This window comes from Cyanistes caeruleus, chromosome 2 (genome assembly GCF_971803275.1).
Source record: "Cyanistes caeruleus chromosome 2, bCyaCae1.hap1.1, whole genome shotgun sequence".
In the NCBI taxonomy this organism is placed as follows: domain Eukaryota; kingdom Metazoa; phylum Chordata; class Aves; order Passeriformes; family Paridae; genus Cyanistes; species Cyanistes caeruleus.
Window position 1 is genome coordinate 102,334,918 of NC_141702.1, and position 27,519 is coordinate 102,362,436.

At 43.1% G+C, this 27,519-nt stretch overlaps 1 protein-coding gene across 2 annotated transcripts; it reads left to right on the top strand.

The window, feature by feature from the left end:
• MIA3 (MIA SH3 domain ER export factor 3) lies at positions 1-27,440 on the top strand. Of its 2 annotated transcripts, XM_086878800.1 has the most exons (29): positions 1-236; positions 906-1,039; positions 6,311-6,397; positions 7,972-10,888; positions 11,781-12,074; positions 13,683-13,744; positions 14,938-15,069; positions 16,302-16,323; positions 18,297-18,385; positions 18,536-18,613; positions 18,707-18,817; positions 19,622-19,693; positions 19,900-20,004; positions 20,780-20,902; positions 21,005-21,122; positions 21,770-21,825; positions 21,904-21,994; positions 22,098-22,236; positions 23,844-23,945; positions 24,043-24,103; positions 24,224-24,259; positions 24,351-24,418; positions 24,682-24,779; positions 24,896-25,027; positions 25,229-25,297; positions 25,413-25,489; positions 25,643-25,714; positions 26,319-26,478; positions 26,760-27,440. In XM_086878800.1, exons 1-29 carry the CDS (start codon positions 77-79, stop codon positions 27,017-27,019), a joined length of 5,925 nt encoding a protein of 1,974 aa, XP_086734926.1. In that variant the 5' UTR covers positions 1-76; the 3' UTR covers positions 27,020-27,440. The 2 variants fall into 2 exon arrangements, with proteins under 2 accessions (XP_086734926.1, XP_086734927.1); XM_086878801.1 differs by lacking the exon at positions 25,643-25,714.
• Positions 27,441-27,519: the final 79 nt, after the last annotated feature.

The following is a 27,519-nucleotide window of genomic DNA, read 5'->3' on the forward strand; positions in this document are numbered from 1 at the left end:
CCCTCCCGCCGGCGCTGCTGACGTGTCTGCTCCCTCCTTCCCCGCCCGGCTCCCTCCCTCCCCGGCGCCCGCCGACATGGCCGCAGCCGCGCCGCCGGACCCCCGGCTGCTGCTCGCCCTGCTGCTGCTGCTGCCGCCGCCGCCGCCGGGCCCGCGCTGCGCCGCCGCCGCCGCCGCGCCCGACCTGGGCCGCCGCTTCGCCGAGCGCAAGCGCTGCGCCGACCTCGAGTGCAGCAGTGAGTGGGGGCGGCGGGCACGGCCCCGGCAACGGGGGCTGTGGGCGAAGACGCCTCCCGGAGGTTCTTCCCAAAGCCCTCTCCTTCCGCCGGCTCTGGCACGGGAACCGGGGAGAATCGGGGAAACGGGAACGCAACGCCCACGCGCGCCGTCCCTCTCTCCTCGGCCAAGTTTTCTGATCCCCGCAGCTCCGTGTTTGGCTGCTTTTTTTTTTTTTTTTTTTTTTTTCCTCCCTCCTGCAAATCCCTCTCGTGATAAACCCGCTCTCTGGGTGTTCTCTGGGATAATTTCAGGACCTATTCGCTGGGACACAGATGTTATCTTTCTGATTTAACATTAATAATTAGCTTTATAGCGCACTCCTGAAGTACAGCTCTCCAGTGCTTTGTCAAAGCCTTGTCTTGACTAGAATGCTTGCTTTTCTTTTTTAGCTATAACTCGCTTTTTTTGCTTTTTTTCTTTTTAGTTATAACTTGGCTTGTTTGTTTGTGTTAATTATAACTAGAAATTTCTTAGTTATACTTTCTTTAGTTCTTATCTCTTGACCCAATCTGGAAAATAGCAAAGCGGTGCATGCGAGGAGGTCTTGTTTACTGCCAGTTAGCAAAGACACTTTTCATGTAAATTCTTTTTTAAGTCATACTCTTCTCTTTGTTTTCTTTCAACAGTGTTAATGTGCCGAGGGAAGGCCATGCAGGATTTTAAAGGTCCAGATTGTCGCTTCGTAAATTTTAAGAAGGGAGAAGCAGTATATGTATATTATAAACTAATAGGAGAATCAACTGAGCTTTGGGCTGGAAGTGTAAGTACTGTAAAGCATTTATTCTATTTGTTCTTGGTAATCTATTTTCATTCCTTTTTCCTTGTAAGAGAATGCTTGGAGTTTTGAACATGGCTAAATAACACAGTGAATGCTGCTTTGTCATGAGGCTGGAAATGGGAAACGGGATAAGGTTTCATCAAACCTGAGTACTGTGAAAATTGGGCAACACTAATGTGTCTGAAAACTGTTAGAAAACTGCCTTGGTGTTGAAAACCTCCTATTGCAGCACTTTCAGTGGTGGTAGCCATAGGCCTACCTGGAAGCTGAGCCTCCCTTCCCACTTAGGGTGGCTTAAGCTTGTGCTTGTGTTTTCCCATGACGTGGTCTCATCCTGCACTCTGTAATCCTGCTAAAGATCGCTGCATGTGCATGTTTTAATTGTGTTTCTCGTCCTAATATTCATCTGCCTTCTTCCCCTTTTCATCTAAGCTGCATGCAGAGTTGGAAGAAAAATAAGTAGTAATACTAGAAAGGATTAAGGTAAATTTGATTTCTAAAAGGTCTGTCTCTATCAGCTGTGCTGTAGCAGTTTGCAGAGCAGTGGCCTTGTCTGAGTCAGCAAGACAAACTGAGAGGCTTCTGCTAATGGGGAAGGAGCATCCCCATCCTTGCAGTTACTTCGTAGAAAGCTCATCTCAACTTTCATAAGCACCTTTTTTGCCTGGCAGAGGCAGAACTGAGGTACTGTGGAGGAAGAGCAATTTTTATGGGTTTCCTTGAAAATGTTGGCAATCCAGAGGTTGCTTAGACCTAGCCCCTGTTGCTTCTTCACCATATTTCCCCTACATCCTTTTTAGCATCCAAATTGTTTACTCCGACCTTCTTTCTTACTCTGGTCTTCTACAAAGGATAAACAGTTTTGACAGTGGTCCAGGGTGCTTGAAACCACACCGGGGTGTTTACTGTGGGGCCAGTGGTTTAGTGAAAATCAGGATGTATCACTTTCTGTAACCACTTCAGGCTGGGTGTGGACAGCCAAGCTCTCAGTAGGAGCTGAATCCAATTAAGATACAGAAGTGAATAGAAAAAATGCAGCACGTGGTTAAAGAAGAGTTAATAATTCTGTCATGCTGGTAATTCCCTTCTGACATGTTCTGTACCATAAATAATCTGGGTAATTAGCTGGTACAGGTTTCCAGGGCTGCCAGTTCTCGAGATACAGAGCAGCAGCATGGGGCCAATTTTGCATTTTCTAACAAGGTATAATGTAGGCAACAAGATCAGACAGCAGGTTAAGGTAATTGCTGAGTTAATATTCAGTTTAATTATTCACTGATAGGCTCATGCAACAGTTAGGTGTGTCTCCAAGCTAAAAGGATGTTTGCTTTGAGTTTAACAAGTAAAAGCTGCAGCTGGCAGGTCAGCAAGAATTGCAAAGCTCCATTTTATTTGTTGTCATTTTTCAATTGTGTTACACGGCTTTCAGTGCTCCTTTTAGGGCAGTGCTGCCAGACTGATTCCTTTTGGTTGGTGGCTATAACCTTTATTTCTTTTACCTGTCTTTGATTGACTGCTGCTGCATTAATCATAACACTGCAACAGCCAGACTGGAAGTGCTGCAGCAGGGTCAGAGGTGCCCTCCTTTGCATTTTGAGTAGGGCACTGGCATATCTGCCCTGTCCCTGACTCACAGATAGCACTGGGGTCTCTCTCCTGCAGCGTGACTTCTTGTGTCAGGTTTGGCTGGGCAGCCTGATTTCCTATGCCAGGTTTGGCTGTGCAGCTTGATTTATGCAGGCCAGCTGTGCCTGCTGTGGGAAGTCTTGGAGCCAGGGGGAAGCTGCTGCTTGCTAATTAAAACCAGGCTACCCAGTGAGGTCTGCCATCAAAAGAATTCCAATGGAAGGCATGTTACCTTCTGCCATGGTCCTTTTGGGATCTCATTGCGTGACTTCATTTGGGCTTTGTGTCCATCATTTGATCCCATCCATGTACCCTACTGCCTTTTTCCATTCCCCAAAGGTTTGGGGTTTTTTTGGGAAAGGATTTATTAGGGCAGAATAGAAGCTATGAAATCAAGGGCTAACTGGAATTCTGATTGCCAGGTGTGAGTAGAGGTCAGGGAAATATGTGTATGAGACCCTTCAGCTAATGCAACTTGGGGCTTATCTCAAACAAGTTGTAAATACAGATTCTAGTTCCAAAATCAGTTTGAAGGAGCCATGAGAAATACAATAGTATTTCTGGCCTGAAGAGCCAGATCTGATAAGAAAAGGGGCCATTCAACCAGGGCTGAAAAATCTATAGCAGTTGGGACTGGGCTTTATTTTCCTTTGCTTTTCTAATTCACTTCACCCTTTTCAAGCCATTGTTGATTTTTTTTTTTCCCTGTGCCAGCAAACATGTTGTATTTTGACAAAATAGCTCCTTTATATTGTGATGCCAGTCTGGTATACTTTGCTTACAAAGTCTGGTATAAATTGCTCACAGAGCACACACTATGTTCACTGGGTATTTTGCATGTGAAAAAATTCTAGAACCCAGCTATAATATATATTCTATGCATTATATGTCCTGTAGTTTTTAGCAGAGCTCTCTAAACCTCAATAGTAAAGCAAAGTCATATGCTTGGAAAATAATTCATTACCATTATTTAATGGTAATTTTATATTATGAATTTAATTAATACATCAATTGGAGGAATATGCTTGATTTTTATTTCCCCCAGGGCCAAAAGACAGAGCATATCAGGTACTCTCGTTTTCTTCTGCACAGTATCCTGCTGTAAATCAGTCTCCTCTTCAGCATAAATCTTGTGTTGCTTACACCATCATGTTCTTTTAAAAGTTCCTGTGCATTTATCCTGTGCTCTGCCATCACTTTAGCAGGGTCCAGAACTCCAAAAGTACTTCAGATCATTCCAAGTAAAACCTGCTTGTTGTTCACAAAACATTTTCTCAAAGACACTTTAAGATTGTTATTTTATCTCATGGCAAAGGGGTGAACTTCATACCTTTGATTCAAGGTTGAAACCATTTCTGGCCTCATGTTACAAGAAATGGACTTGACTACAGATTGTGACTTGTGTTGCTGATTTTTGTTTTGTTTTTGTTTGTTTTCAAACACTGTACATAGGTTAGTAGAAAAGAAGATAGGGTGGATAAAATTAAGTAGAACAGAAAGACAATATTTCTGGAGGACCCAGAGGGTTAGGGCAATACTGTGTTTTTTTAACACTGCTCAGTAGGTGCAAACCAGCTCATCTTTGTCTTGTGCTCTGAAGTTTTAGTTACCTGTGATGCCTGTGCTTTAGGGATTTGGGCTTTAAAATTAAAAAGATTTAAACATTATCTTCCCCAGCTCTCTGTTTTCTGATAGATGGTGTGAGGCTTCTTGGTCAGTGAATCTGCGGCAGCTGCCTGTCACACGTGGGCACAAGGGGGGCCAGATGCTGTACAGACAGCCACGTGTTTTGTCCATGCACAACTTTTTAGCTGGGAGGAGAGTGGCTATTTCTCCCTTATACACTTGGCATTGATAGTGCCTTTCCTCTGTTCTGTCTGTAGAGAATGAATGTTTTCTTTATTTGCACAATGAGGCATTTTTCCCCCCTTACAAGAGAGGACTTGTAAGGAAAGAAGCAGATGAAATTTTGGGCAGGCAGATCCCATATGGCTTATAAACCAGAGAAGTGGCAAACTGTGTCACTGCCGAGACTTGTATGGTCAGCAGCTTGGCTTGCAATAAAGGGGTTTCAAGTTGTGATGTCTGAATCTAATGGTTGTCACAGAGATTAGTCTGTAAGGAGACTTTGAAGCTCCAACTTTTGTTTTCAGAAAGATCATTAAAAACTGGGCTAGAAGTTTGCAGAGAGAAATAAGCCAATTTACAATTAAACTCTAGTGTACCATGCAAAGACAAGCTTTTGATTTTACTTGTCTAAATGAATTTCCCAATCCCATTGGTAATTCTCGATAATAAACATGCATATATGATCCGTTTTCAGTAAGAGAACATGTGCATTTACAAAAGGTGGGGAGGGAACAGTTTGGGGTTTCTTAATACATGTGTAACTAACTTCAAAGATATCAACTATGGAAGGTAAGATCTGAGTAAGAAGTAGTTTCAAAAGGAAGTCCTATAGTGCATCAGTGCTTACTTTGCTTGCATATTAAAACAAACACCTCCAAAAATTATTAGTACATATTATTTACTAGATACTGATTTCTTCTTTGTTTTTTTTTTTACCATTGTAAATCCAGAAAGCTTCAGGCAAGGTTAACCTGTTTCAGTGCTATCAGTGTAACAATATATCTGTGTATCCTTAATGTTCAATTCCCAGTTTCTTTTTAAATTTGAACTTTAACTGAGTGTTCTCCCTACACAAACTCTTCAAGAAAATTGGCAATTGTCATCTTTCTTCTGTAACAAATGATTGAGGAAATGACCAACTTTATTTTTTTCCTCAGATATTTTGTTTGTCTAGGAACTCTGTACCTTTCTAGGTGTTTCCACCAGGCTCTAATTACCTAATTATCTAATCAGTGCAGTGATTGCATGCTATTAATATTGGCTTCTTGACAGCTGTTGTCAGAACTCTCAAGTGAGAGCATTACTCTGTGTAGATCTTATCTGGTGAGTGATAAGAGAGATTCTTGTCTTCCACTGTTTGCCTTGCCTTAGCACATTGAAAATCACCATTCTGTGACTGATTTTGGCTTATGTCAGGCACTGAAGAGCATTTGCAGAGGGAGGTATGTTTTCCAAACAGGTTTTTAAATGATTCGTATATTGAGTACAATTTTGCATTTCTCTACAATCTGCTTTAAGAATTTTTTTTCCCATAAGTTACAAAGAGAGAGTATTTTGGGCTATGATACTGTACATGGATGTAAATCTCATTAGTCAAAGATCCTCTTCTGCTTACTACTTGAGAAAATCCTTTAGGTGTGTGTGGTGCCTCTGGTACCTGCACAATAGCAGTTAAAGCACGAGAGCCAGAAGGCCTGGGTTTTATTTTCCTAATAACTTATAAATTATAAGTCAGGCTTTAAAACATGAAGAGTCAAACTTAAACCATCTTCACAAGGCTCTAGTGAAATTTAAGTATAAAACCTTACTGAAAACTCTTGCATAAACAAGGCATCACTGGTCTTTTATTCACTGTGTTAAACTTTATTTAGAATACTTGAGAGTGAGTTCAACATATTTACTACTGGTGTCTGCAATTTATGACATTGCCATGTTGTTTCTAAATCTTCTTTACTGCTTTTTGTTTGTTTGTGTTTTCTTTGGGCTTTTATTTTGCAGGTTGGAAGTGATTTTGGATATTTTCCAAAGGATTTACTTGAAATAAATCATAACTATTCCAATGAGGAGCTAGAATTACCAACAGATGTAAGTCTTGTTCTGGCTTTTTTTTCAGTTAGGGTTTTACTGTTTCTTATCTCGGCATTCAGTAAAAATCCCAAGGAAGAAATTGGGAAAACTAGTGATTTTTAGTAACTTTTTGTTAGTAAGCAGCTACATATGTGCAGAGGTGCACATGTGTGTGGGCAGGGTGGAATGTTTGTGCAGCCCTTTATGTGCATGGGTGTGAAAGTATCAGCCCAAAATGTGGGCACTGACCTTTCTTTTCTCAAATGTTAAGGTTTTCTTCTGAAGAAAGCTGGATTGAGCCCTGTAGGTCCTGTTAGCTGTCTTGTGTGTGGGCCTGCACGTGTGGCTTATTTTCCCAAACTTTCCAAGTTTAAAGTACTGTCAGAAACAAACAAAACTGGGTACACTTAGCCCTTTGATTCTAGAATTGGTCCTGCAGCCCTTTCACACATGGCTGGCTTTCATGCACTAATAGCAGCAACTCCAGAGTTGTGTCAGTAAAGCCTTTTGAGGCTGTAGCTTTAGGCGTGCTTGCAGCACAGAAAGTCGAGCAAATCCTGGGCTGCATCCAAAGCACTGTGGCCAGCAGGGCAAGGGAGGGGATTCTGTCCCTCTGCTCTGTGCTGGTGAGACCCCACCTGCAGTGCTGCATCAGCTCTGGGGTCCCCAGCACATGAAGGACAACAGCCTCTTGGAATGATTCCAGAGGAGATCACCAAGGTGATTTGAAGGCTGGAGCACCTTTCCTACAAGGAAAGGCTGAGAAATGTAGGATTGTTTACCCTGGAAAAGAGAAGGCTCCAGAGAGACCTAAATGCAGCCTTCCAGTACGTGAAAGGAGCCTACAACAAAGATGGAGAGGGACTTTTTATAAGAGCATGTAGTGACAGTACAAGGAGGAATGGCTTCAAACTGAAAGAGAGCAGGTTTAGGTTAGATATTAGGAAGAAATTCTTTGGAGGCACTGACAGAAGTTTCCCAGGTAAGCTGTGGATGCCCCATCCCTGGATTGTTCAATGGCAATTTGGATGGAGTTTTGAGTGACCTGCTCTAGTGGAAGTTGTCCCTGCCCATGGCAGTGGATTGGAATGGGATGACCTTTAAATCCCTTTCAACTCAAGGCCATTCTGTGGTTCTGTGAAATAGTGTTCAGTGTTTCACACTGCTTCTATTTATTTTTCCGAAATGGCATGACAGAGAGCTCCTGCTTGGAGGACTTGGTCCTTTAAGGGGACACCAGTTAACAGCAGTTGTGACACACAAGCTTAGCAACATTTGTTTTCTTCTGTTCACTGGCATTCAGCAATAGACTTGTTCTTCACTCAGGACATATGGTGATGAGAGCAGTGTAATACTGCCAGCTCCATTGCTGCCTTACACTTTGTTCCTGCAAAATCTTTTTATTTAGTTTTTTCATGAATCCTTGGGCAAAACCTCCCCTGATTTCAAAAAGAGTTTTGGTTATAGAGTTAATTCTGTGTGATTAATATAATTTACTTTGCTGCTGCATCTCTATTTAAGTAGGTAAATGTATTTGGTCTCATCACTGTTATAAAGAAAATATTTTTTGACTGCATTGCTTTTCATTTCAGGAAACAGATTTTGTTTGCTTTGATGGAGGAAGGGATGACTTTGATAATTATAATGTAGATGAACTTCTGAAGTCATTGCAACAGACAATAGCAAATGAAGGGGAAACTGAATCGAGTGATTCAGGGACAAAACCAGCTGAAGGAATTGAGAAGGATAAGGAGGCTGAACAGACTGATAAAGGAAAGTCCCTTGGTGCTTTGGAGACAGACAATCTTGAGCAAAGCACCAAAGAAGAAAAGGGAAAACTTGCCTTGACATACAAAGTTGACAATTCTCTTACAGAAGGAACTGAAAGTACTGGGGGAGACTCCAGTGTCAATAGTCACAAAGAAAACTCTCAGGGAGACCAAATTGCACATGAGCACTTGAAAGGAATGCTACATGGGAAATTAAAAGGGCTAGAAAGTGAAAATACCAAAAACACTAGTATTCCTCAGGGTGAAAACAGCCAACTTGACCAAGAGAATGAAGAAGTCAATGCCTATACACTTTTAAACAGAGAGCTCTCTGTGAACTTAAAAACAAAATTTGGCTCAACTGCTGATGCTGTTGTATCAGATGATGAAGTGACTCGCCTTGTTACGTCACTGGAAGATGATTTAGATGAAGATTTGAGCATTAATCCTCACAGTGAAGAGGAGGAGCCAGAGTTTGCAGATCAGTCTGCAGAAATCCCTTTGCTGTCTTTTACGGCAGAGGATGAAATTACATCCCCTGTGGATTTAGAAGATGATGGAAACTATGACGTTGAGTCACAAAATCACGAACCTGATGAAGCTGCAAAGGGTGCTACAAAGCTAAATAACCAAAGAGACAATGGGGAGGAACCTGGTTCAGATACATTAATTCTTAAGGATGCTTTCAGTAAGAGCAAGAAATTGGGTGACATTGTAAGTGTAGACAGATCTGAATCTAAACAAACAAAAGAGAAACAGGATGAGGTGGTGCTAATTAGTAAAAGAGAAGCACCAGTAACAACTCAGCTTGAGGATCTTTCCAAAGAACCCCTCAGAAAGGAACCTGTGGGTACAGATGATCTGGGTTCAAAAGAAACAGCCAACAAAACTGAACAGCTGGAAGAGCAGTTCACTGATGGAACAGAGTCACATTCTGCAGCAGTGAAAGGTACAGCTGTGCCTGATCCTCATGCTTCGCCTAGTCCAGGCAATGCTCTGGAGTCCAAATCATTTCTTAAAAACAAGGAAGATGCTTCAGAACCAACTGATGATGATATCAACAAAAGTCCTGAAAGAGTTCCACTTGCTTCAATAGAGAAAAGTGAGAAACAGTTTGAGGATGGTATCTTGGAGGAGTCCTTGGAAAGTGATTTAAAGCACAAAAGATCATGGGAGAAAGCAATGGAGATGGGGGAAGCTGAGAACGTGCCTCCAGTTGATGCTCCAGCCAAACTGGTGGAAGAGGTAAAAAATGCATCTCAGGGTGACCCAGGAGATACTGACCTCTTGAGACAGAAAGTGGAGCATGGAATGCCTGCTGTGGAGAAAGAACTTCTCAGACATGAAGAAAATTTAAAACAAGCAGGAAAAATTGAAAATAAAAGTCCTGCCCCTTCTGGCAAAGAACTGAAAATAGAAAACCCTGCAGGCGAAGGAGACCCAAGCTATAGCGGAGTTGTTGAGCAACCTAGGCCATGGGAAAATGAGACTGAGTATTCAGAGGCAGAGGTGAATGAAAAAGTTTCAAGAAACCTTGGCAAGATGCCAGCATTTAAAGACAGCTCTGTTACAAGTTCCCCTGAAGAAAAATCAGAAAGCACCATGCAGAACACTAATACAGAGAATCTTACTCGGCAAGGAACTGCTCATCCTGAGGATGCAGGATCAGACAGAAATCTTGGCAAAGATTTGGCTAAAGAAACAACACAGAGAGCAGAATTGCAATCTGAAGAAGCAGATGTTGAAGATGACCCTGACCTGAAACAAGCAGATGATGAGCTTCTGGAAGATGAAAATGCAGCAAGTGCAAAGCTGTCACAAGCCAAGACTGCAAATGTCCAGGGTAATACACTAGGTAGTGAAAATACAAATCCTGAATTAGAAGGAAGTGAAGCTGTTTCAGGAACCCCAAATCCTACTTACAAAACAGGAGAAGAAACAAAGTCATTCCCTAAGGAGGCTAATACAATCAGCATGCAAAATGCAAGCGAGACTGGGAACAAAGAAGTGTACATATCAGGAAGAAAAAATGCTAAATTGGATGAGATGCAACATGTCATGGAAGCTGATGAGGAGTCTTCTGAACCTGAGGAACCATCAGCTGTGGAAGAACATAATTTCCAATCTCCTCACACAGAAGACAGCAATGACTTTGACCAAAGCAAAGATCATCTCCCAGAGAGCATTTCACAGAAAGACTCAAAAGAGGTGCAAATTTTAGAGCAAACAAGAAATGACCACCAGCAATCTGCCCATGTCCCCAGCCCGGCTGACAGCTCAGAAGCCAGCAGTGACACTGTAACAGGCTTCAGTGAGTCTGTGAAGCAGCTCTCAATAATGAGAGATTTCCTTGACGAAAAGCGCGTGATGCGCCTACAGAAGTACCTTGGGCTCCAGCACGTGGTTAAGATTGAAGCCATGTTCCACGACATGAAGGTGGAGATGGAGCTTGCTCAGATGGCGAGCCAGAATAATGAAGACATAGAGAAAGCTCTGGATGAGATACTGGAGTTTTCAGAATCAAACATTATGGATGTTGTAGGAAAAGTTCTGGATTCCAGGGTAGCAGAAAATAAGGAGGAGGTGGTGAAAGAGATGGATTTGTATGATGAGGAGAGTGCACTTATGGATGATATTCAAGAATTAATATATTCATTAAGGAGTAAATATTCATCTGCTGGTGAGAGTGTCCCACTTGCTTCTCCTCCAGAACAGGAAGATGACCAGCTGCACATTCAAGGTAGGATGTTAAACTAGCTAATAAGTAGATTAAATTGAAGTAAAATCCTGTCCCAAGCAACACTAACACAGAGAAACTTTAGGAAGAGGGTGAGAGAGTAGAATTGAAAGAGGCCTTGGGCAATAACCTGGGATTTTGCTTATTTTTAATGCATGTTTTTAACATTGTGATGAGAGTGGCCCAGGGACAAATCCTAAGGGAAGATATTGAGTTCAGCACACCTGTTCTCCTGGGCCAAGTTCTGTGTAAGATAAGTGAGATCCACTCAGGACAAGTCTCCTTAAGAAACAGGGATCCACATATACTAATGAGCTGAATTTTCTGGAGGGTTCAGAGCAGTCTTTTTTTTCTGAATTAATTATCACCTGATTGTGAAAGATTTGGTGATTAATATGAAGTCCAGGTACTAAATCCAGGCACCTAAAATCTAGGGTCTCTTTATAATCATATTTTTGCCCATGTTCATAAAAGAGTAAGTAGAAATACTGAACAAACAGATCTTTTAATTGGGCAAGAACCAGAGGTAGAGTCTTTTGCAAACTTGCTGGGTTTTCTGGTTAGTGTGCAAGATGTTAAGATACGCTTTTAGCCAGGCTTCTCTTACAGTAGTACGTGTTAAGTATGTGATTTCTGATAAGGTCATGAATGATGCAAATATTTCACTTTGCAGTGTTTTGCTGCGAGGTCAGTGGTTGATATCATTCATGAATTTCATACAGACATTTAATTACATGTTAGTGGAAGTTGATTTGGAATATACTGAAACAATACGCAAGCTGAAATATTAAAAAAGTGTCAAGAAAGCTTTGTTACATGCAGCATTTCACTGAAGGTAGCTGTAAGAAATACACATTAGGTCAGTGCTTATTTCATATCTCCTTGTCTGTCACAGATGGTACAAAAGCGGCTGAATATGACAGTGTTTCCACCAGAAACCCAAATATCATTGATGAGGGCAGTCAGGAGGAATTTCAGCAGCTCATTGAAGATAAGAGGCCAGAGAAGCCTATTGAGGAGGAGGAGGAGGAGAGGGCTGTCAATGTTCCACCTGAGCATGAAGAGGCCAACTTCTCAGATAGTGGAGAAGCTGAAGAAGGGTATGATAGTGAAAGAGGACCACTCCTGGAAGATACGTCCTTTGGTTCAGTTGATTCAGGAGACAGTGCCAGCGAACACATTGCTGAAGGTAACCATTTGGAATTGGCTTATTTTGTTGTTTTGCTCTCGCAGACGTGCATGGTTTAATGTATTTTTATGCAAATAGCATGGATTTTCACTGATACTTTCATTTTATGTTGCTGCAATTCTCATGGCTTTCCCTGATCCGTGACAGTCCCTCTAGTCGCAGTACTGTATTGCTAACTTAGCACAGCAATTTTTCTACTATGGTTTTGCAATGTAGGAAAAAGGAAAGTGCTCTTGTATCAGAGTTAGAATTCTGTGCTTGAGCTTGTGGACTGTGTCTCAGGATGGTAGTGGAGAAAGAGAGAAAAATCCCTGGAGGCATACCATCAGCCCAGGCTTCTGCCTCTTTGCAGGGGTTGACAGCCTAAAGTTCACCTTCTACAGACAGGATTGCCCATAGAATTGTGTGCCTTTCTTCTTGCTCTTTTTAGCCCATGTCTGTGGGCCATATTACTTTCCAGGGAAGGTGGTGTGTAGCTTCCCCCTCAGGCTGCTCAATCATTTCTCTGTGTGTTGGAGTAGGAGAAATGTTTGGCTCCCTCTGGCTGAGGCCTTGTCCCTCTGGAGCTAGAGTGCTGTCTCACCATTATGCCAAGGAGGGATCCTGTTACTGTCATCTTTCCCAACTCTGTTTTGGCATGAAACAATCTTTGACTGTGTTCCCAGTGCTACTCTCGGCTTTGCTGTTCTGCCTTCACTTCTGATTATGCTTAATAATTCTGTCTCCACTGAGTATTTAGAAAAAAATTCAGGCACATTTCTGTTAGCTTTTGAGCACTCCTGAGGTGCTGTACCATCTCCAGGGCCAAGCACTTTGGAGCAGCTTCTAAGTTCTGAAGGAAACTCTAGGTTGAATGCCAGGAAAACTAAGGGATTTTGAATGGCTAGTGGATAACTTACTGGTTAAGTAGTCGGATGTTCAGCTGTATTTCAGACCATCTTCCATTCCTTTCTTAAAGCCGGTTAAATGCTGCTTGCCAGGAATTCTTAGGAAGGCTGGTAGAAGTGTTGGGAACAGGGTGGATGATGGTAGAAAGTCTGGCCACAGCTGATGTTCCTCGGTGTGACAACAGGCTGGGCAGGTGGCTGTGGAATCTGCTGGCCTGGATGTGTGGCAGCAGAAGCAGCAAGATGAGAGAGCAGTATTCAGGCCAGGGTAGAGCTGAAGATGGTTTAAAGCTTTTGCCATACTTTGTACTGACAGATTTCCAGAGTGTTTGACATAGTGTCATTCTTGGGGATGTCGTGTGCAGGGCCAGGAGTTGGACTTGACAGTCCTTGTGGGCCCTTCTAACTTAGAATAGTGGTTCTATGAATAGTGCTGGGAACTAATCGGAGGGATTCGCGGTTAGGAATTGAAGAGTGTGTGCTGTTCTGATTCACGGCTGGAGGACCTGGGTGTGCTCTGAGGCAGGCTCGGCACCGTGCCACCGCACAGCCGCGTCCCTTCCAGCGGGACCCCTCCTAACGCCGCCTGTGGAATACCAGCGCACTTCCCGAGGCCTTCCTGCCGCTCTCCCCAGTGCCCCGGAGCACGGGGGCAGCGCGGCGGCAGAGGCGGCTCGGTGAGGGCGCTCCGTGAGGTGACGCCGCCCCCTCTCGCCCGCAGGTGCCGGTGCGGGCGCCGCCTGGCGGGCGGCCCTGGGCGAGGCGCGGGAGCTGCAGCGGCGGGTGAGTGGCGCGGCGCGCGCCGTGTGACGCGGGCGGGGGCGGGGAGGCCGCGAGGGGCGGCGCGCGGCGGGCGGGCCCCGAGGGAGGGAGGGAGGGAGGGAAGGAGGACGGGAGGGAGGGCTGACGTGTGCCTGGCGCTCCCGGGCCGCCATGGATCCCGCGGGCGGCAGCGGGTGGCCGGTGGAGGAGCCCTCGACGCAGCGGACGCTGCTGCAGGTGATGGCAGGGAAACGGCGGCCGGCGGGAGGACGGGCGGGCCGGCCGTGAGGAGCGGCGGAGGGGCTCCGGCGGCCCGAGCCGGGCGGTGACACACCTCCCCCGAGCGAGGCGGGTCCCTCAGGGGGTCACCCCGGCGCACCCCGCCGTGAGGGGGGCTGGCGTTCCGCGCCCCCGGCCCGCAGTGTGGGGCAATCCCGCGGGAGCGGAGGCGGCCGCTGGCGTCAGGGACCGCTGCCGGCCTCCCCGGATGGCGGGGAGAGCTCGCCCCCCGGCCGGGCTGTGCAGGGGCAGGTGTGCGCCCTCCTTTCCGTCCCCTCACTGCCGGCTGTGGAGAAGGTAGGGAGAGAGAGGGGGTAAGTAGGAGCAAAGTAAGGGAGAATGCAGCGGCTCCCGTGTGGCTCGCACGGTTTGTTCCCTGAGCGCCATGTCAAGTCACTATCAGCCCCATAACTTGTACCAGGCATTCGCACCTTCCCCAGGTGCTCTCTGACCTCCAGGTAGAGGAGGAGACTCATGGCATATGACCCTCTGACAGGGGCAACAGCTGGGAGCAGATCTGAGCCACTTGCACTGGATTGGCACAAACACCCAGATGTAAAACTGTTCGGGTTTATTTTTTTCTGTAGTTTTCCATCCTTATAGCGTTTTTTGGAAACAGGTCAAATAACTACCAGTGCTATGTAATACAAATTGTACGCATCAGTGTGTACTCATTTTGGTGTGACTCTTCTTTGCCAGCAGACTGCCACTGTCAGGTGTCCTCCTGGTACTCGCGAGTTTTGCATTGAAATGTCAGCACCAGGCTGCTCTGTGGTTTTCTTCATTTTCGGTTTGCAGTTTGCAGAAAAACTGCAAGAAACCTCTAGATGGTTCTCTGGTTTTATGGGAGGAATAAAGGCACCTGTCAGACTGCTTGTTTTACCCCACTATTTAATGAAAACACACTCATAGCTGTCACTGCTGTCCGTTTGCAGTTGGTTGCCACGCTGCCTGAGGAAATGCGTCCTGGGCCTGATTTCCATGGACTTCCATGGGAGCCTGTTATTATAACTGCCTTAGTGGGAATTGTCACGCTTGCTATATTTTTTTGGAGAACCTGCCTTTCAGTGAGTATACTTCATGCTTGCAAGCCTGCTGATGTTTCACAAACTAAGTGGTCTTTTGTATGGTTAAACTGTTTCAGCATTACTGGCGTCAAAGCGATATGTAGTCTTTTGTGTTTTTACTTTTTCTGTTTAAAACATTAATGGGAGCTAAATGCTGGGCTGAATATCTAAAGTAAGTTGCAGTGCTAAGAAGCATTTTCTATAAGCTGGTCATTGAAGATTGCTTAGTAAGAGGTAATTTCGAAAGCAAACTAGAGGAGTATGCTGTAAATAAAGAAGGCTGAGGAAAGGGTCAGCATATCTTTGAAATGAGAAGCCTTCCATGTGCTTGAGCCTGTTGCTGGCTATATCCAAAACAAACAGTTAATCCTCCCCACTTCGTGTTGTCCAGCTGCTTGCAGGTACTTCATTTAGAAACCTAAAAACATGATATTAATTCTCATTAGAGAGCCTTTTCCATTTCTTCCCATTCCTACATGGATAATTTTATGTGCAACAAAAAGTCTATCACCAGCTCTCAACTATAACAGTGCTTTTCCTTGGGAGCTGAGAGATGAAAATCAAATAGGCAAATTTATTTTATAGCTGTCCAGTTTAGTCCCGATATTTCTCTGGAAATTTATGGAATACTTCATATTTGCCTGACAAAAATAAACTAAAACTACATGTTTTCTGTAATATTGATAGGTTTTTTTTCCCTTGCTTAGTTTTGATATTGAATACGCCAGATCAGTTTCAAATGCAAAAACCAGTGTTAATAGAACAACATAAAAAAAGCTTCAGAAAGTCTTCTTTTATGGTGTTAGTTTCGAAACAAGCACCTGTCATGTAAACATACTGCTTTAGAGGGCACAGAACTGGGATGCAAGGGGTTTTTTGTGTTTACAAAGGGGTTTTTTTGTGTTTGCAAGTTTGTGGCTGTGGTTTGATACAAAATGGCTTCATTTTCTGTGCAAATTAGCTGTGGGCAGTTACTAGTATCCCTTTAGTGAGTGAGTAAACAGGCGTTTACTAAGGCTCTGGGACAGGGCTTTAGCCTGGGAGCTTTTATTAGAAAATGGCTTAAGCTCATTTGTAGTGTTACTCAACACTCATTGGCAGTGATAGATGTGTTTTCCATATGCTGCTTTAACCAGCATGGAAGTGGTCACTTTTTTTCTATAGGGAATATTAATAACATTTTTCACTTATCACTTTTTATTGCTAATCTTTTTGTTTGTCCTCTTCCATAGGTAAAGAGTAGAATTTATCAAGGTAAGTTTCTCTTTACTTTTCAGTGTTGCTGATGCTTAGGCACCTAAAAGTTTTGAAGGTTTATACTGTTTCAGAGGACCAAGTATTCATTTTCACTCCCTTTCACAGAGAGTGCTCAGTCCAAGGTTGCAGTGCAAGCTTGGCCAGTAGATGATACTTGGTTGAATCTGAGGGTTTAAATTTTGCCTTTGATAATGCTTTGATCAGGAGAAACTGCAGCTTGCACCTGTAAAATAAAGGGCAAGGAAAAGATTAATTTCATTCAACATAAATGTGAATCACTGGTTCATGGGGCAGTTTTGTTTTTCTGACCAGCAGTGGGTCTGCCTTTGCTTGCTGTTTCTCTCAGAAAGCGGGAGCTGGTTCCTTTTGTTTTTTCAGTTGAGGAGAACCTGAAACTGGCTGCTGTGCAGTTGCAAAGAGACACTCTAAATGTAGATCTAAATATGCAGGTATTCCTGTGGCTAGCACATCACTTTTTACAAGAGTTTTTCTCCAGCTTCAGGTTTATAAAATTAAAGTGTACTGAATGGAAAAAAAAAAAAAAATCCAAAGTAGGGTGATTGCTAGAATTCACAACTGAATAGAAAATTCAAATATGGAAGAATTGTCTTCATATGCAGTCTGTCTTTTCCCCCCTCACATTTTACTTACCAGTCATTCCTCTCTAGTTTCATTATGGTTATACTGAAGTTTCCTTCTACACAGTTAATGCAGAATTAATGAGCTGAAAAAAGCCCGTCTGTGATCTCTGAGGTGGTTTCTGTAGTGCAGGAAGACTATTGGTATTGGTGGTGCAGAAATTACTTAGCAGTCACCCCTAAAGAAGAACAAGGAACATGGATTTAATTCCACCACCCAAATAATCTTCTTTTCAATGCTGTACAGAATCTACTTAATAAAGATCAGAACAAGTAGATATTCTTCAAGCATGGTGCAGGCCACATTGCTATTAAAATCTTTATCCAAAATAGAGGAAAACAAAAATGCTTTAAAACATAGCTTACGTTTGGAGTCCCAAGGATAAAAATCTACTATCCTCGCTTAATCACAGTAGTAAAATTGGGAGGCCAAGCTAATGCAGGGATTGCTGCTTCCTTTAAACTGCTGAGGGCTATCTTGAACCTTGGCAGCCACTTGCTGTCTCTCCTCTGCCCAGAGTGGGAAGGGCCTAGGATACACTGTCCCAGGAGCCCTCGTGTGGGAGGGAAAGGAGGAGTAGCAATTGCCATTGCACTCCGTGGGATGCAGTTGGAACAACCAGTGCTCCTTGTTGTGCTGCAGGATTTGCTGTGAGGAAAATGGCACTTGGGGCAGTCAGACCAAGGTGGCTTAGGATTTGAAAAACAACTGTGTGGTTTTAAAATAATTTGTAATAAAATAATTGAAGTATGTTAACAATTTTCATTGAATCCTAAGGGCTGCTTGGTGCCTTGTTTAGGGTGAGAAGCAAATGCATGCCTGAAGGCTGCTGCTTGGTCACAGCCCTTTTGTGGTCTAAGCAGATCAGGTCCTTAAGACTACTGCTGCTGTCTCCCAACTGACTGTCTCTTGTTCTGTTCCCAGTAGATCTTTTAGAGCTTTCATCCTCTTACCTTTGCTGATGAAACATCCAGCTTCAATAGAGGAGAAGTGTGGTTGTTAAGGAAGGCATGTCCCTGAGTGTCAGAGACTGCACTGTCAAGTCTTCCCCTGAACACACCTCAGCTGTGTGTAGCCAGCACCTCACTCTGCTCTGGGTTCTGTGAAGTGGATGCAGGAGCTTTGTGTCAGCTTTATGGTCTTGTTTTCAATCCTTACTTTAAGTGAAAGCTGGAGATGCAGAAAGGGCTGACTGCCAAGGAATTAACACTCTCCTGGTTTATGCCTTAGTTATTACCTGAAAATGTTCCTTGAAGTTGTAGTAACAATAGCTGATTTATTTTCCGCAGTATATGAAGTACAGTTGCTGTAAGCTTTCTTTTTCTTCCTAGTGACTGAAAAACAACTTGCTGAAAAGATAAAAAACCTTCTTCAAGAAAAGACAGAAATCTTAGAAAAGTTGTCAGAATATGATCAAAAGGTATTGTTCTAAGCTGTCCTTTGTTTCCTAATTATCTGTTATTGCTTTAATGACACAGTCAATGCAATATCTAATAAATTTTTTTTTCTATTCATATTGAATATTATGTTGACAATTTCCTCAGTTCTGTGTGGTTGTTTCTGTGCTTAGATAAAGGAAGCAAAGGAATCTGTGAAAGTGGCCCAAGAACAAAAAGACATTCTCTCAGATGAAACTGCAGGGCTTAAGGTAAGAGAAAGTTAACTGTCTCTGTACTGAAAGCAGCAACACAAATAAAAATAGTTTGCTTTAGGTTGGTTTTACATTTTTGGTTTTTTTAAGGACACTGTCAAAGAATTGGAAGAAGCAAATCAGCAGCTAGATAACAAAGTGAAAAATCTGCACACCATGCTTGAAACAGAGAGAAAAAAGAATGAGAAGAAACAAAACAAGGTTAGAACAATTACATTTGTGTCTTACATTGTCCTTAGCTTGATGTGCCCTAAAAGCTGGTCATGACCTGATGGCTTAGATAGAGGTAGAACAAACAAGGTGAGCCCCCTCAAAAAGGGAGATTAAATGAAATTTCAGGTTTATCCCAAGATCAAAGGACTAGTCTGTTGATTTATTTTTTTGGGGTTTTTTTAGGGGGCTTTGTAGGGTTGTTTCTTTTTTAAGATCTTGATGTGGTTATGTGCTTTCACACACAAACAAATGCATTCAAGTCATGGGCTAGTCTAATACTTCCCAGATGGGCCAGGAATTTCTTGGGTGATATAAGCTGAAGGTTTCAGGTTGGGAAGAGACATTTTCTTGTACTCAGAGCAGCATTTCTACAATAAATGTGAAGATCTCTGAGCTGCCCCTCTTTCTTGTTAGCCAAACATATTTGTTTTCTGTTTCTTCTTTTTAAAGCCTGATTTTTCTGTATCAACAAGCTCTTTGGCCTTGTTTTGCTCAAAGGTTGCTGCTAATGATAGCAGTTCCTCTCACTGTGGACTGCACAGGTGTACAGGGAACTTCCTGGCCACAGACAGGCGGAGTCAGGGGTAGAAGTAGATTTGAATGTGCTGAATGTTTCTATTCCTTGCCTTGTTGATAAGGTACTATGTTGCTGCCAGCAAATGGATGCTTGAAATGGAAGCTTGTTGGTGTTTTGACTTAGCTTTTATGCTTCCAGAAGACACAGGTTAAATAATTACTCAAGCTGAGGTTTGTGCCAGGATAACACTAAGTCACTGCTCATCTTTTTCTTAGCTCTCTGAAACCCAGAAGTCCTTGGAGAAGCTGCAGGAAGCTATCGCTATGCATTCTGCAGAGCTTTCAGAGGTAAAGCATTATTTACACCCCCTCAACAGTCATAAGTTTTTGTACCAGGAAAATTCTTATCTATGAAATAGAAAATGCTGGCTTGGCAGGTTGCAGGTTGTTTGTGCATATGTACCTTTCTCTTTTCCATTTAACTAGGTTTTTTGTAGCTGTCGCTCCACTATAGTTTGACTTTGTCTTCTCGTTCCTTTTTGTCTTGTGTGTAGGTGCAGATAGCCCTTAATGAAGCTAAACTGAGTGAAGAAAAGGTGAAATCTGAGCTCCATCATGTGCAGGAAGAGAACGCTAGACTGAAAAAGAGCAAGGAACAGGTAAGTTATGCCCAGGCCAGGCAACCTGGTCTTTCAAACAAAATATCCAGCCTTTATTCCTAACTTTTTTGGGTGTAGCTTCAGCATGTCTCTGTTTCTTTAACATGGCAGAATTCCATGTTTTCTATTACCATGATAAAATTTAAATGCTTTGTGCCTGCTTGTACAGGCTGTTTGTGCAGCTGAGCCACATCTCTGGTATGAAGGCTTTGCCAGTTCATTTTGCAGTTTTTGGCAGCAAAGTCACAGGAAGACTGTGCTGAGGAGGTAGTCAAGGCATGATGGAGAGATTGCCACTTGGGATCAGGGCTCAAGGAATAATGGTGAACAATTGCCAGAAAGTATTTCAGAAAGGAAAGATAATGGGGGGGAGTTTTATGCCCTGGAATGTTGGGACAGTTCTTTTCCAAATAATTGTAAATATCTGTTTTCTTTCCTCATATGTAAAGTATGGGACTTTTTAAGGAGTGTGTTTTGATTACCTCTGTACTGCAATTAATTCCTCATATTTTGAGGTGTGTGAGCAGTTTGATGTCAGGATGTTAGCTGAGAAAATGACAAATTTTTAAAGCCACCTAATAATAAACTGCAGAAGGTTTCCCAGTATCCACTTCTGCCAATGGAGCAGCAGTGACACTGCGAACTGAAGTTTACCCTTTATTTGTGACCCATGGTGATCAGTTATCACCAGAGCTGGCAGTAAAATAGATTTAATTACATACACCGTATACTAAAAACACAGCAAGTAATCATCTTGCCTTGGTGCTTCATACAGCTGCTAAAAGAAGCTGAAGGTTGGAGTGAGAGGCATTCTGAGCTCTGTGAGCAGATTCAGCTGTATCAGAAATCTCAGAAGGACATAGAAGAGACACTTGCCTACAAAGAAAATGAAATTGAAGTAGGTTTTCTTAACCAGCTTGCTTTCAATGTTATGCATCATAAAATACTCTGTCATATTTCACAAAATGCAGGGCAATTGAACCTTTGATTTCTTTACTAGGTTTTAACCAATTGCATTATGCAGCTGAAGCAGCTGGACATGGATTCAGAGGCCAAGAAGGATGACAGAGGGCATGAGTGGAGCCCAGGAGATGATCTGGCCAATGGAGAGTTGCCAGGTACAGTCATCCTACCTGAGGATCATGTGGTGCTGTGCTTGTGGCATGTTAAAGAGGGATCAGGGGGAATCCATGCATATAGAGCTGCCAGCCTGAATCATCAAACACAAAATATCCCTAACTGAAGGGAGGAACTGGCTACAAGGTCAATAATTGCTTTTAGATTACCTTTTAGGTAAACCATGGGTGTAGTGACATGGCTGTAAAGAGTGTGTATAAAGGTTGCTAATTAAGAGCATTCCAAAGGCTGAGAGTCTCAGCTTTGTTGTTCTGGTGCATTTATTTTTTATATGAATTTTTAATGAGCTTTCTGCTTGCCTCCAGATAAATAACTAATTTAGGTAATCACATTTTTTAAATCTGAAAGACTGAAATAGATGTTTTCAAAGCTATTCAGGCAGTTTGTCGTTTGTGATGTTGCACATATATTTCCAGCGTCTCTGGTTTTGAAATCCTTTTTTTTTTTTTTTTTTTTCTCCTACCTATAGTCTGTGTGGGCTGGAAATTCCCACTTCTTGATTTTTGGGGTTTTTTTTGACCATGTAAGGATGCAGAGATTAAAGTGGTAGGGAGTGTTACTTATAACAGTTGTCCACGGACTTGTTCATGATCAAAACAGGGGAAACAAAGATATTTTTCTCTTTTAGATATTGAGAGTGAGAAGATGAAGGCTCAGATAAAGCAGATGATGGATGTCTCCAGGGTATGTTGCACAAGTATCTAATAAATGCAGTCACATTACTGCTATGCCTATGATCTTAAACTCTGCTCTTCTTTTCAGGTCAAAACGATGTTATCTATCGTTGAAGAAGACAGAAATCTTCTGCAATCCAAACTGAATGATGAAGTAACAGCAAGACACGAGCTGGAAGGTAGGTTTAGCAAAATAACTGCTTAGTGCTGTTGGTGGCTTAAGAAGAAACAGAGCGTGTAAGTGGCCATTAATGGTTCTTACTGCAACTGCTTCTCCAACAGAGAAGATAAAAACATTGGAACATGATTCCTCTTCACTGCAGTCAGCCAAAACGCAACTGGAAAATGAATGCAAAACTCTTCAGCAGAAGGTGGAGATACTTGGTGAACTGTACCAGCAGAAGGAGATGGCACTCCAGAAGTAAGCCTTTCCTTACTCTGTCTGTTGCAGCATGGGCACTGTCCAAATGCTTTTCGCTCAGAAGGATCAAAGAACTTGGAAGTTGTGGTTGGAATGAGTGATGGCTAGTCTTTCAATACAGCTGAAGCTGGTATCCTTTCTTTACTTTTGCCACCATTGCAGAGACTCTAAAAAGACTGTCAGTGTGCACACACCATATTGCCTTCTACTTTTAAACTTCTGGAGAGGGCAGGTGGGTGGCTTGATCTGCAAATTCTGTGGTTGCTCTGTTACATCATGCAGAAGTGTCAAGGAGAACATAGGTGCCGTTAAGATTTGTTTCTGTTACTCTGACTTCTGTTCAGTGAGTCTAATTCTCATAATGTAGAAACTTTAGTATTTCAGCCTTGTGAGCTTCTTGCATTCTCAAAGGGCTAAAAGAAGGCTGAGTTGGTGATGGCAGCTGAGAGGAATTAATTGCCAGTGGTGAGGATCTGCTCTGTGTGTGTTTATTCCTCATCCATTTATTTACTTACTGAAATGTCTGTAATACCATCTCTGTTTTGTGGGGAAAATTTGAGGTTAGGATTCAGGCACATTCTCAGCTAAATTCTGTAGAAAAGCTGAAATTGTGATGGAGAAGCAGTTGAAGTTCCTAAGGTGTAAGTGTGTTGGCTGGGGGAAGCACAGGGTTGGAAATGAGGCTGTAGTGAAACTGCCTGATTTTGTAACTTCCATGGATCCATGTGTAATAAACTTAGAATGGAGAAGTGGAGGGTAGCCCACCCTTCAGGGAAAACTTCATCTTGACCTGTGTGAAGAATTTCTGTTCCTCACAAAACATACAGGACATTACACTGCCTGTTAGTACTTCTAGATTAGAGTGAAGGACTCCTTGAAATTTTTATTTTCTGGAAAACTGCTTTGACTTTTAGCCAAGGAAATGGATTTTGTTGGAACTGGCTATGAGCAATAGTTAATTGGCTATTAGTTAAATGGTTCCAGTTCTGTGGGATAGCTCCTGTAAGTTAAACACACTATAGACCTCTTAAATACTTCCATAAAAATATGAAAAATAAAAAAAATAATGAACTATGAGGTTATAAAAAGACTGTGGAAATTGATATACTGAATTGGTATGGAGAATACTTGGAAAAAGCTTCCCACATGATTAATAACTATTGAATGTGTTTGTCACCTGGGCCCTAAATTTTCCTATTCTCACCACACATTCATTTCTTTATTTCCCGTGGCTGGTGTCAGTCCAGTCGATTTCCTTGTCTGTACCTTTGTAAATCTGGATTGCAATCTGTGGCATTGCTAGGAAAACCACAGGATCTGAAGGAATGAACTGTCTGCAGCTGGTAGATTCTGACAGATATTCAGAAGCTGACAGAACTTTCTAGTCAACTCCCTAATTTTAAGTTTTATACACAAAGGGTTTGTCTGTTGGTTTCAAGAGACAGGATTTCTGTCTCTCATTCTAAAAAACCTCTTTTTTCTCTCTGTGATCTCACACATTATTATAGATTTTGATATTGCTGTCATTGGCAGGGGGGTACCTTGATTTTGAGTTGTAATAGATGTAGAATGCTGGACTATATGGTGCATTTTTTTTCCCTGTGCAGAAAACTAACTCAGGAAGAGTATGAGCGTCAGGAGAAGGAGCAGAAATTGTGTGCTGCAGATGAAAAAGCTGTGCTGGCCATTGAGGAAGTGAAAGTTTACAAGTAACTTGAATTTCTGATTATGATTTTCCTTTTATTTCAGCACTGAGAAAAATTTACTCAAACATCTCTCCTTTTCCTCTTTTTTCCTTTTGCACAGGCAAAGGATCCAAGATATGGAAGAAGAATTGCAGAAAACAGAGAGATCTTACAAAAATCAGGTAAACTTCTTGCTTCCTGGTTATTGTGTCATCTTTTACTGCATCATTCCGGTGCTCTGAGGTGCATTATGGGAAATCCTGGTAGTTGGATAAAAACTAAATGGTTTATTTCCTTCTCAGATTGCTGCTCATGAGAAAAAGGCACATGACAACTGGGTAAGAATGTTCATCCTTTTCTGATGCCAACAGTTTGTATTTGATGTCACATTGGTGCCATTAATGCAGTTGACAAAATTTTCCCTACCAGCTCATTGCCCGCTCGGCTGAGAGAGCTCTTGCTGAAGAAAAAAGAGAAGCAGCCAACCTGAGACAGAAGTAAGTACAGAACAGACCCTCTCTCCTGCTCTTTGAACATGCTGGAAGTTCCTTGGGTGAGAAAAAGCTCAGAATGTGCAGTGCATTTTTAAGTTGCTAATTTTAACTACTGTTAAACTGTTTTGATGGTTAAAATAACAGTTCTTGGTGAAAGCTGTAATATTTTACAATGCAGTTTGCCTTGTTACATTCTAATACATACAACTCACATGTATTTCTTGAATCATAATAAAAGACCTTTATTTTTTATCTTTCAAAATCAGATTAATAGAAGTAAACCAAAAAATCATTGTGCTTCAAAGACCAGTCATTGTAAAGCCAACTCCAGGCAGACCTGACCGCCAGATCCCACCGCGACGAGGTAAATGCTGCTGCTTCTCCCTAAAGCTTTGGTCTTGGAGTCAGTACATCATAAAAACATATGGCTGTGCTGAATTGTAGAAAGGTAAATCGAGTGGTTTTAATTCTTTGGCACAGGGCCCTTAAGCAGAGATGGCTCTTCTGGCCCATCACCTGTGAGTGGAGGAAATCCATCCCCCACACAGATGATTGATGTCCCTGCCCGGCCCCTCTCTGCTCCTCGAAGAGAAGGTGTGAGGGGTGAATTTGGTAAGCAGTGAAAATCCCCTTTTTTGACAACTCCCTCTTAAGCTACAAACCCAGAAACACTAAGGTAGATATTGGTTCTAGGAATGTTGATATTGATACCTGCTCTATTAATACACTGGGTGGTTTGTGGTAGGGTTTTATTAATAGAAATAGCTTAGGTTTGTGTTATTTAGGGTCTCTGGGGTTCTTGTTTCCCTTAAGGTGCAATGGTGGATGGCCCCCCTGCCCCACGAAGGCCTCCAGAGCTGCCTGGAAGAATGTCTGTTCCTGGTAAGTTGTGTGGTCTGCAACTTACTCATTACTCTTTCACTTCAAAGAGGCAATTTGAAGCCCACTTTCCCTACCCTAAGCATGGCAGGACATTTATTCATGGCTCTCTTTATAGATATTGGGCCTGCTGTGGCATCCCTGATCAGCAGCGAGCCAAGAACCTCCTCCCCTTCCACAGCAATGGATGGATTGGTGAGTTGAGAATGCCCCAACCTTCAGGAACCCTTTCCAATACATACTTGTACTTGTACCAATACACGTACTTCCTCCTGCTTCTTTAACTGTATCATGTTCTGTCTTGTCTGTATCCTGTCACTATTTTGCTGTCCAAAAAAACCCCAAAAGCAACCCTCTCCCAAAGAGTCTGAAGCCCCCAATGTAACTACAGATTCACCTTCCTCCATGGAGCCAGCTGCAGTGAGTATTCAGAGGCTGGACATGGTGATGCTTTGATGGAGAGGAGTAACAGGCTTGGTGTTCTAAAGTGCTGAATAACTGCTCTGTGGAACTAACCAAGGGCTCATCCCTCTGTCTCAAAACGCTTCTTTAATGATGGATCAGTTGTTCTCTGGTTTTTGTGGGATTGAGAAAATTATATGTTTCTTGTTAAGGACTGTGGGCAAACACTTTGGAGTGACTACAACAATAATCCTAAGCAGCTGACTTAATTGTGGTGTTTAAGCACAATTCCATGTGTAAATCAAAGGGGTGTCCACCAAGGACACCTCAACAGGTCTTGAACTTTTCTTTAGTACAACTTCATCTACACGAGCTTATCTCACTAACCACTCACTCCTGGGTAGGCCAGCAGTGTTCTGGGAGAAGGGATGATGCTGGTGCAGTAGCTGTCCTGTTTCCTGCCTGGTTAATGTGGTTTGGAGTGTGTTTGGGTTATTTTTCTTTCTTTCTTTCCCCACCCCCTACCTTGTACCTGTTTTCCTCTGGGAAACAGTTGGTTTGTTCAGCAGTCGGTGCTTGTCTGCTGCAGTAACTCAGTGAAGCGTAACCTCATCTTTCCCAGGGTAACGCTGGTGCCAAAGGCCCCTCTCCTTTCCCTGGGGCACCTTTGATGAGCTCCCCAGTGATGGGGCCTCCACCGCCCATTCGCTACGGACCGCCAGGACCACCACCACCTCCTCTGCGGGGGCACTTCGGGCCTCGGCCTCTCCCTGGGCCCCAAGGTACGGCTGCAGTGCTCTGTGCTGACACTTCACTTCTTGGAGCCTGATTGCAGAACACAGATCTGCTTTTCCTTAGCACACGGCTTCCTCATGCTTCATGGGCTTTAGCTGGCCCAGTAAGCTTGGACGGGCTGGGTTTTTTCAAGCCTCCTTAATGCCAAGGTATTTTTCCTTGTTTACTCTAAAATGGAAACCAGCAGCCAAAAGTCCCTAGAATACAATTCATGGGCTTTAGGTTAAAGCAAGATTTCATTTAACTCCACAACTTCCTTTCCTTTTAGGTTGTGGTGCTCCCTTGCCACCTCCGGCTGGAAGAGATTTCTTACCTGGTCCACGTTTAGGAATGAGAGATTTGCCTCCTGTCCCACTCCCGCCTCCCCCCGATCCCAGAGGCTACGCACGTGGGCATCCTCCCTTCCGCCCCCTCGGCCCTCCTGGCCCCAGGGATTATCCTCCAGGCCCTCGGCTACCCCCGCAGGCTTCCAGGGACTATGCTCCTTCTCCCAACAGAGACTTGCCTCCGCCGGCACCCAGGGACTGAGGGCAGCCGGCCCCAAGGACTACGCACAGCCCCAGCGCAGGATCCCTGCCTGCAGCACCCGGCCGGCTCCACAGACCCGGCTCCCATGTGCACAACTCTAGGAACTGGCTCTTGGTTTGAAGACATCGGTCTCATTTCAGTATATCTCAGCTTTCGCAGGATTAATTTTTATCCAGTTGCTACAGACATCTTATGTGCATTTATGATCACAAACTCATCCATCCACTTGGGCTGCAAGAACCTTTCTGTGATGGACTTGAACCTACTCTAAAAGTGCAATAGGAAGGAAGTACCTGTGTGGAGAGTTTTAATTCAATGTAGCCTTTGTAACCAGTTGGCAAATGAACTAATTTCGTTAAAAATGTAAATCAAATCATTTCCTGTGGAAATAATTTTTTAAGTAAAATGATATCAAACCTGCCTTCTCCATCACATCATTGAGCTGCAGTTACTGTAGGCCAGGGGTTTACTTGAGGACTCTGATGTTCTGGGGTTTTTTA

Bases quoted from the DNA above. Each gene is read 5' to 3' on its own strand.
- MIA3 (XM_086878800.1), top strand. From the start codon at position 77: ATGGCCGCAGCCGCGCCGCCGGACCCCCGGCTGCTGCTCGCCCTGCTG. The intron at 22,237-23,843 runs GTAAGCCTTTCC...TTCCCTGTGCAG, and splicing joins AAGGAGATGGCACTCCAGAA to AAAACTAACTCAGGAAGAGT. The intron at 24,104-24,223 runs GTAAACTTCTTG...TTTCCTTCTCAG, and splicing joins AGAGATCTTACAAAAATCAG to ATTGCTGCTCATGAGAAAAA.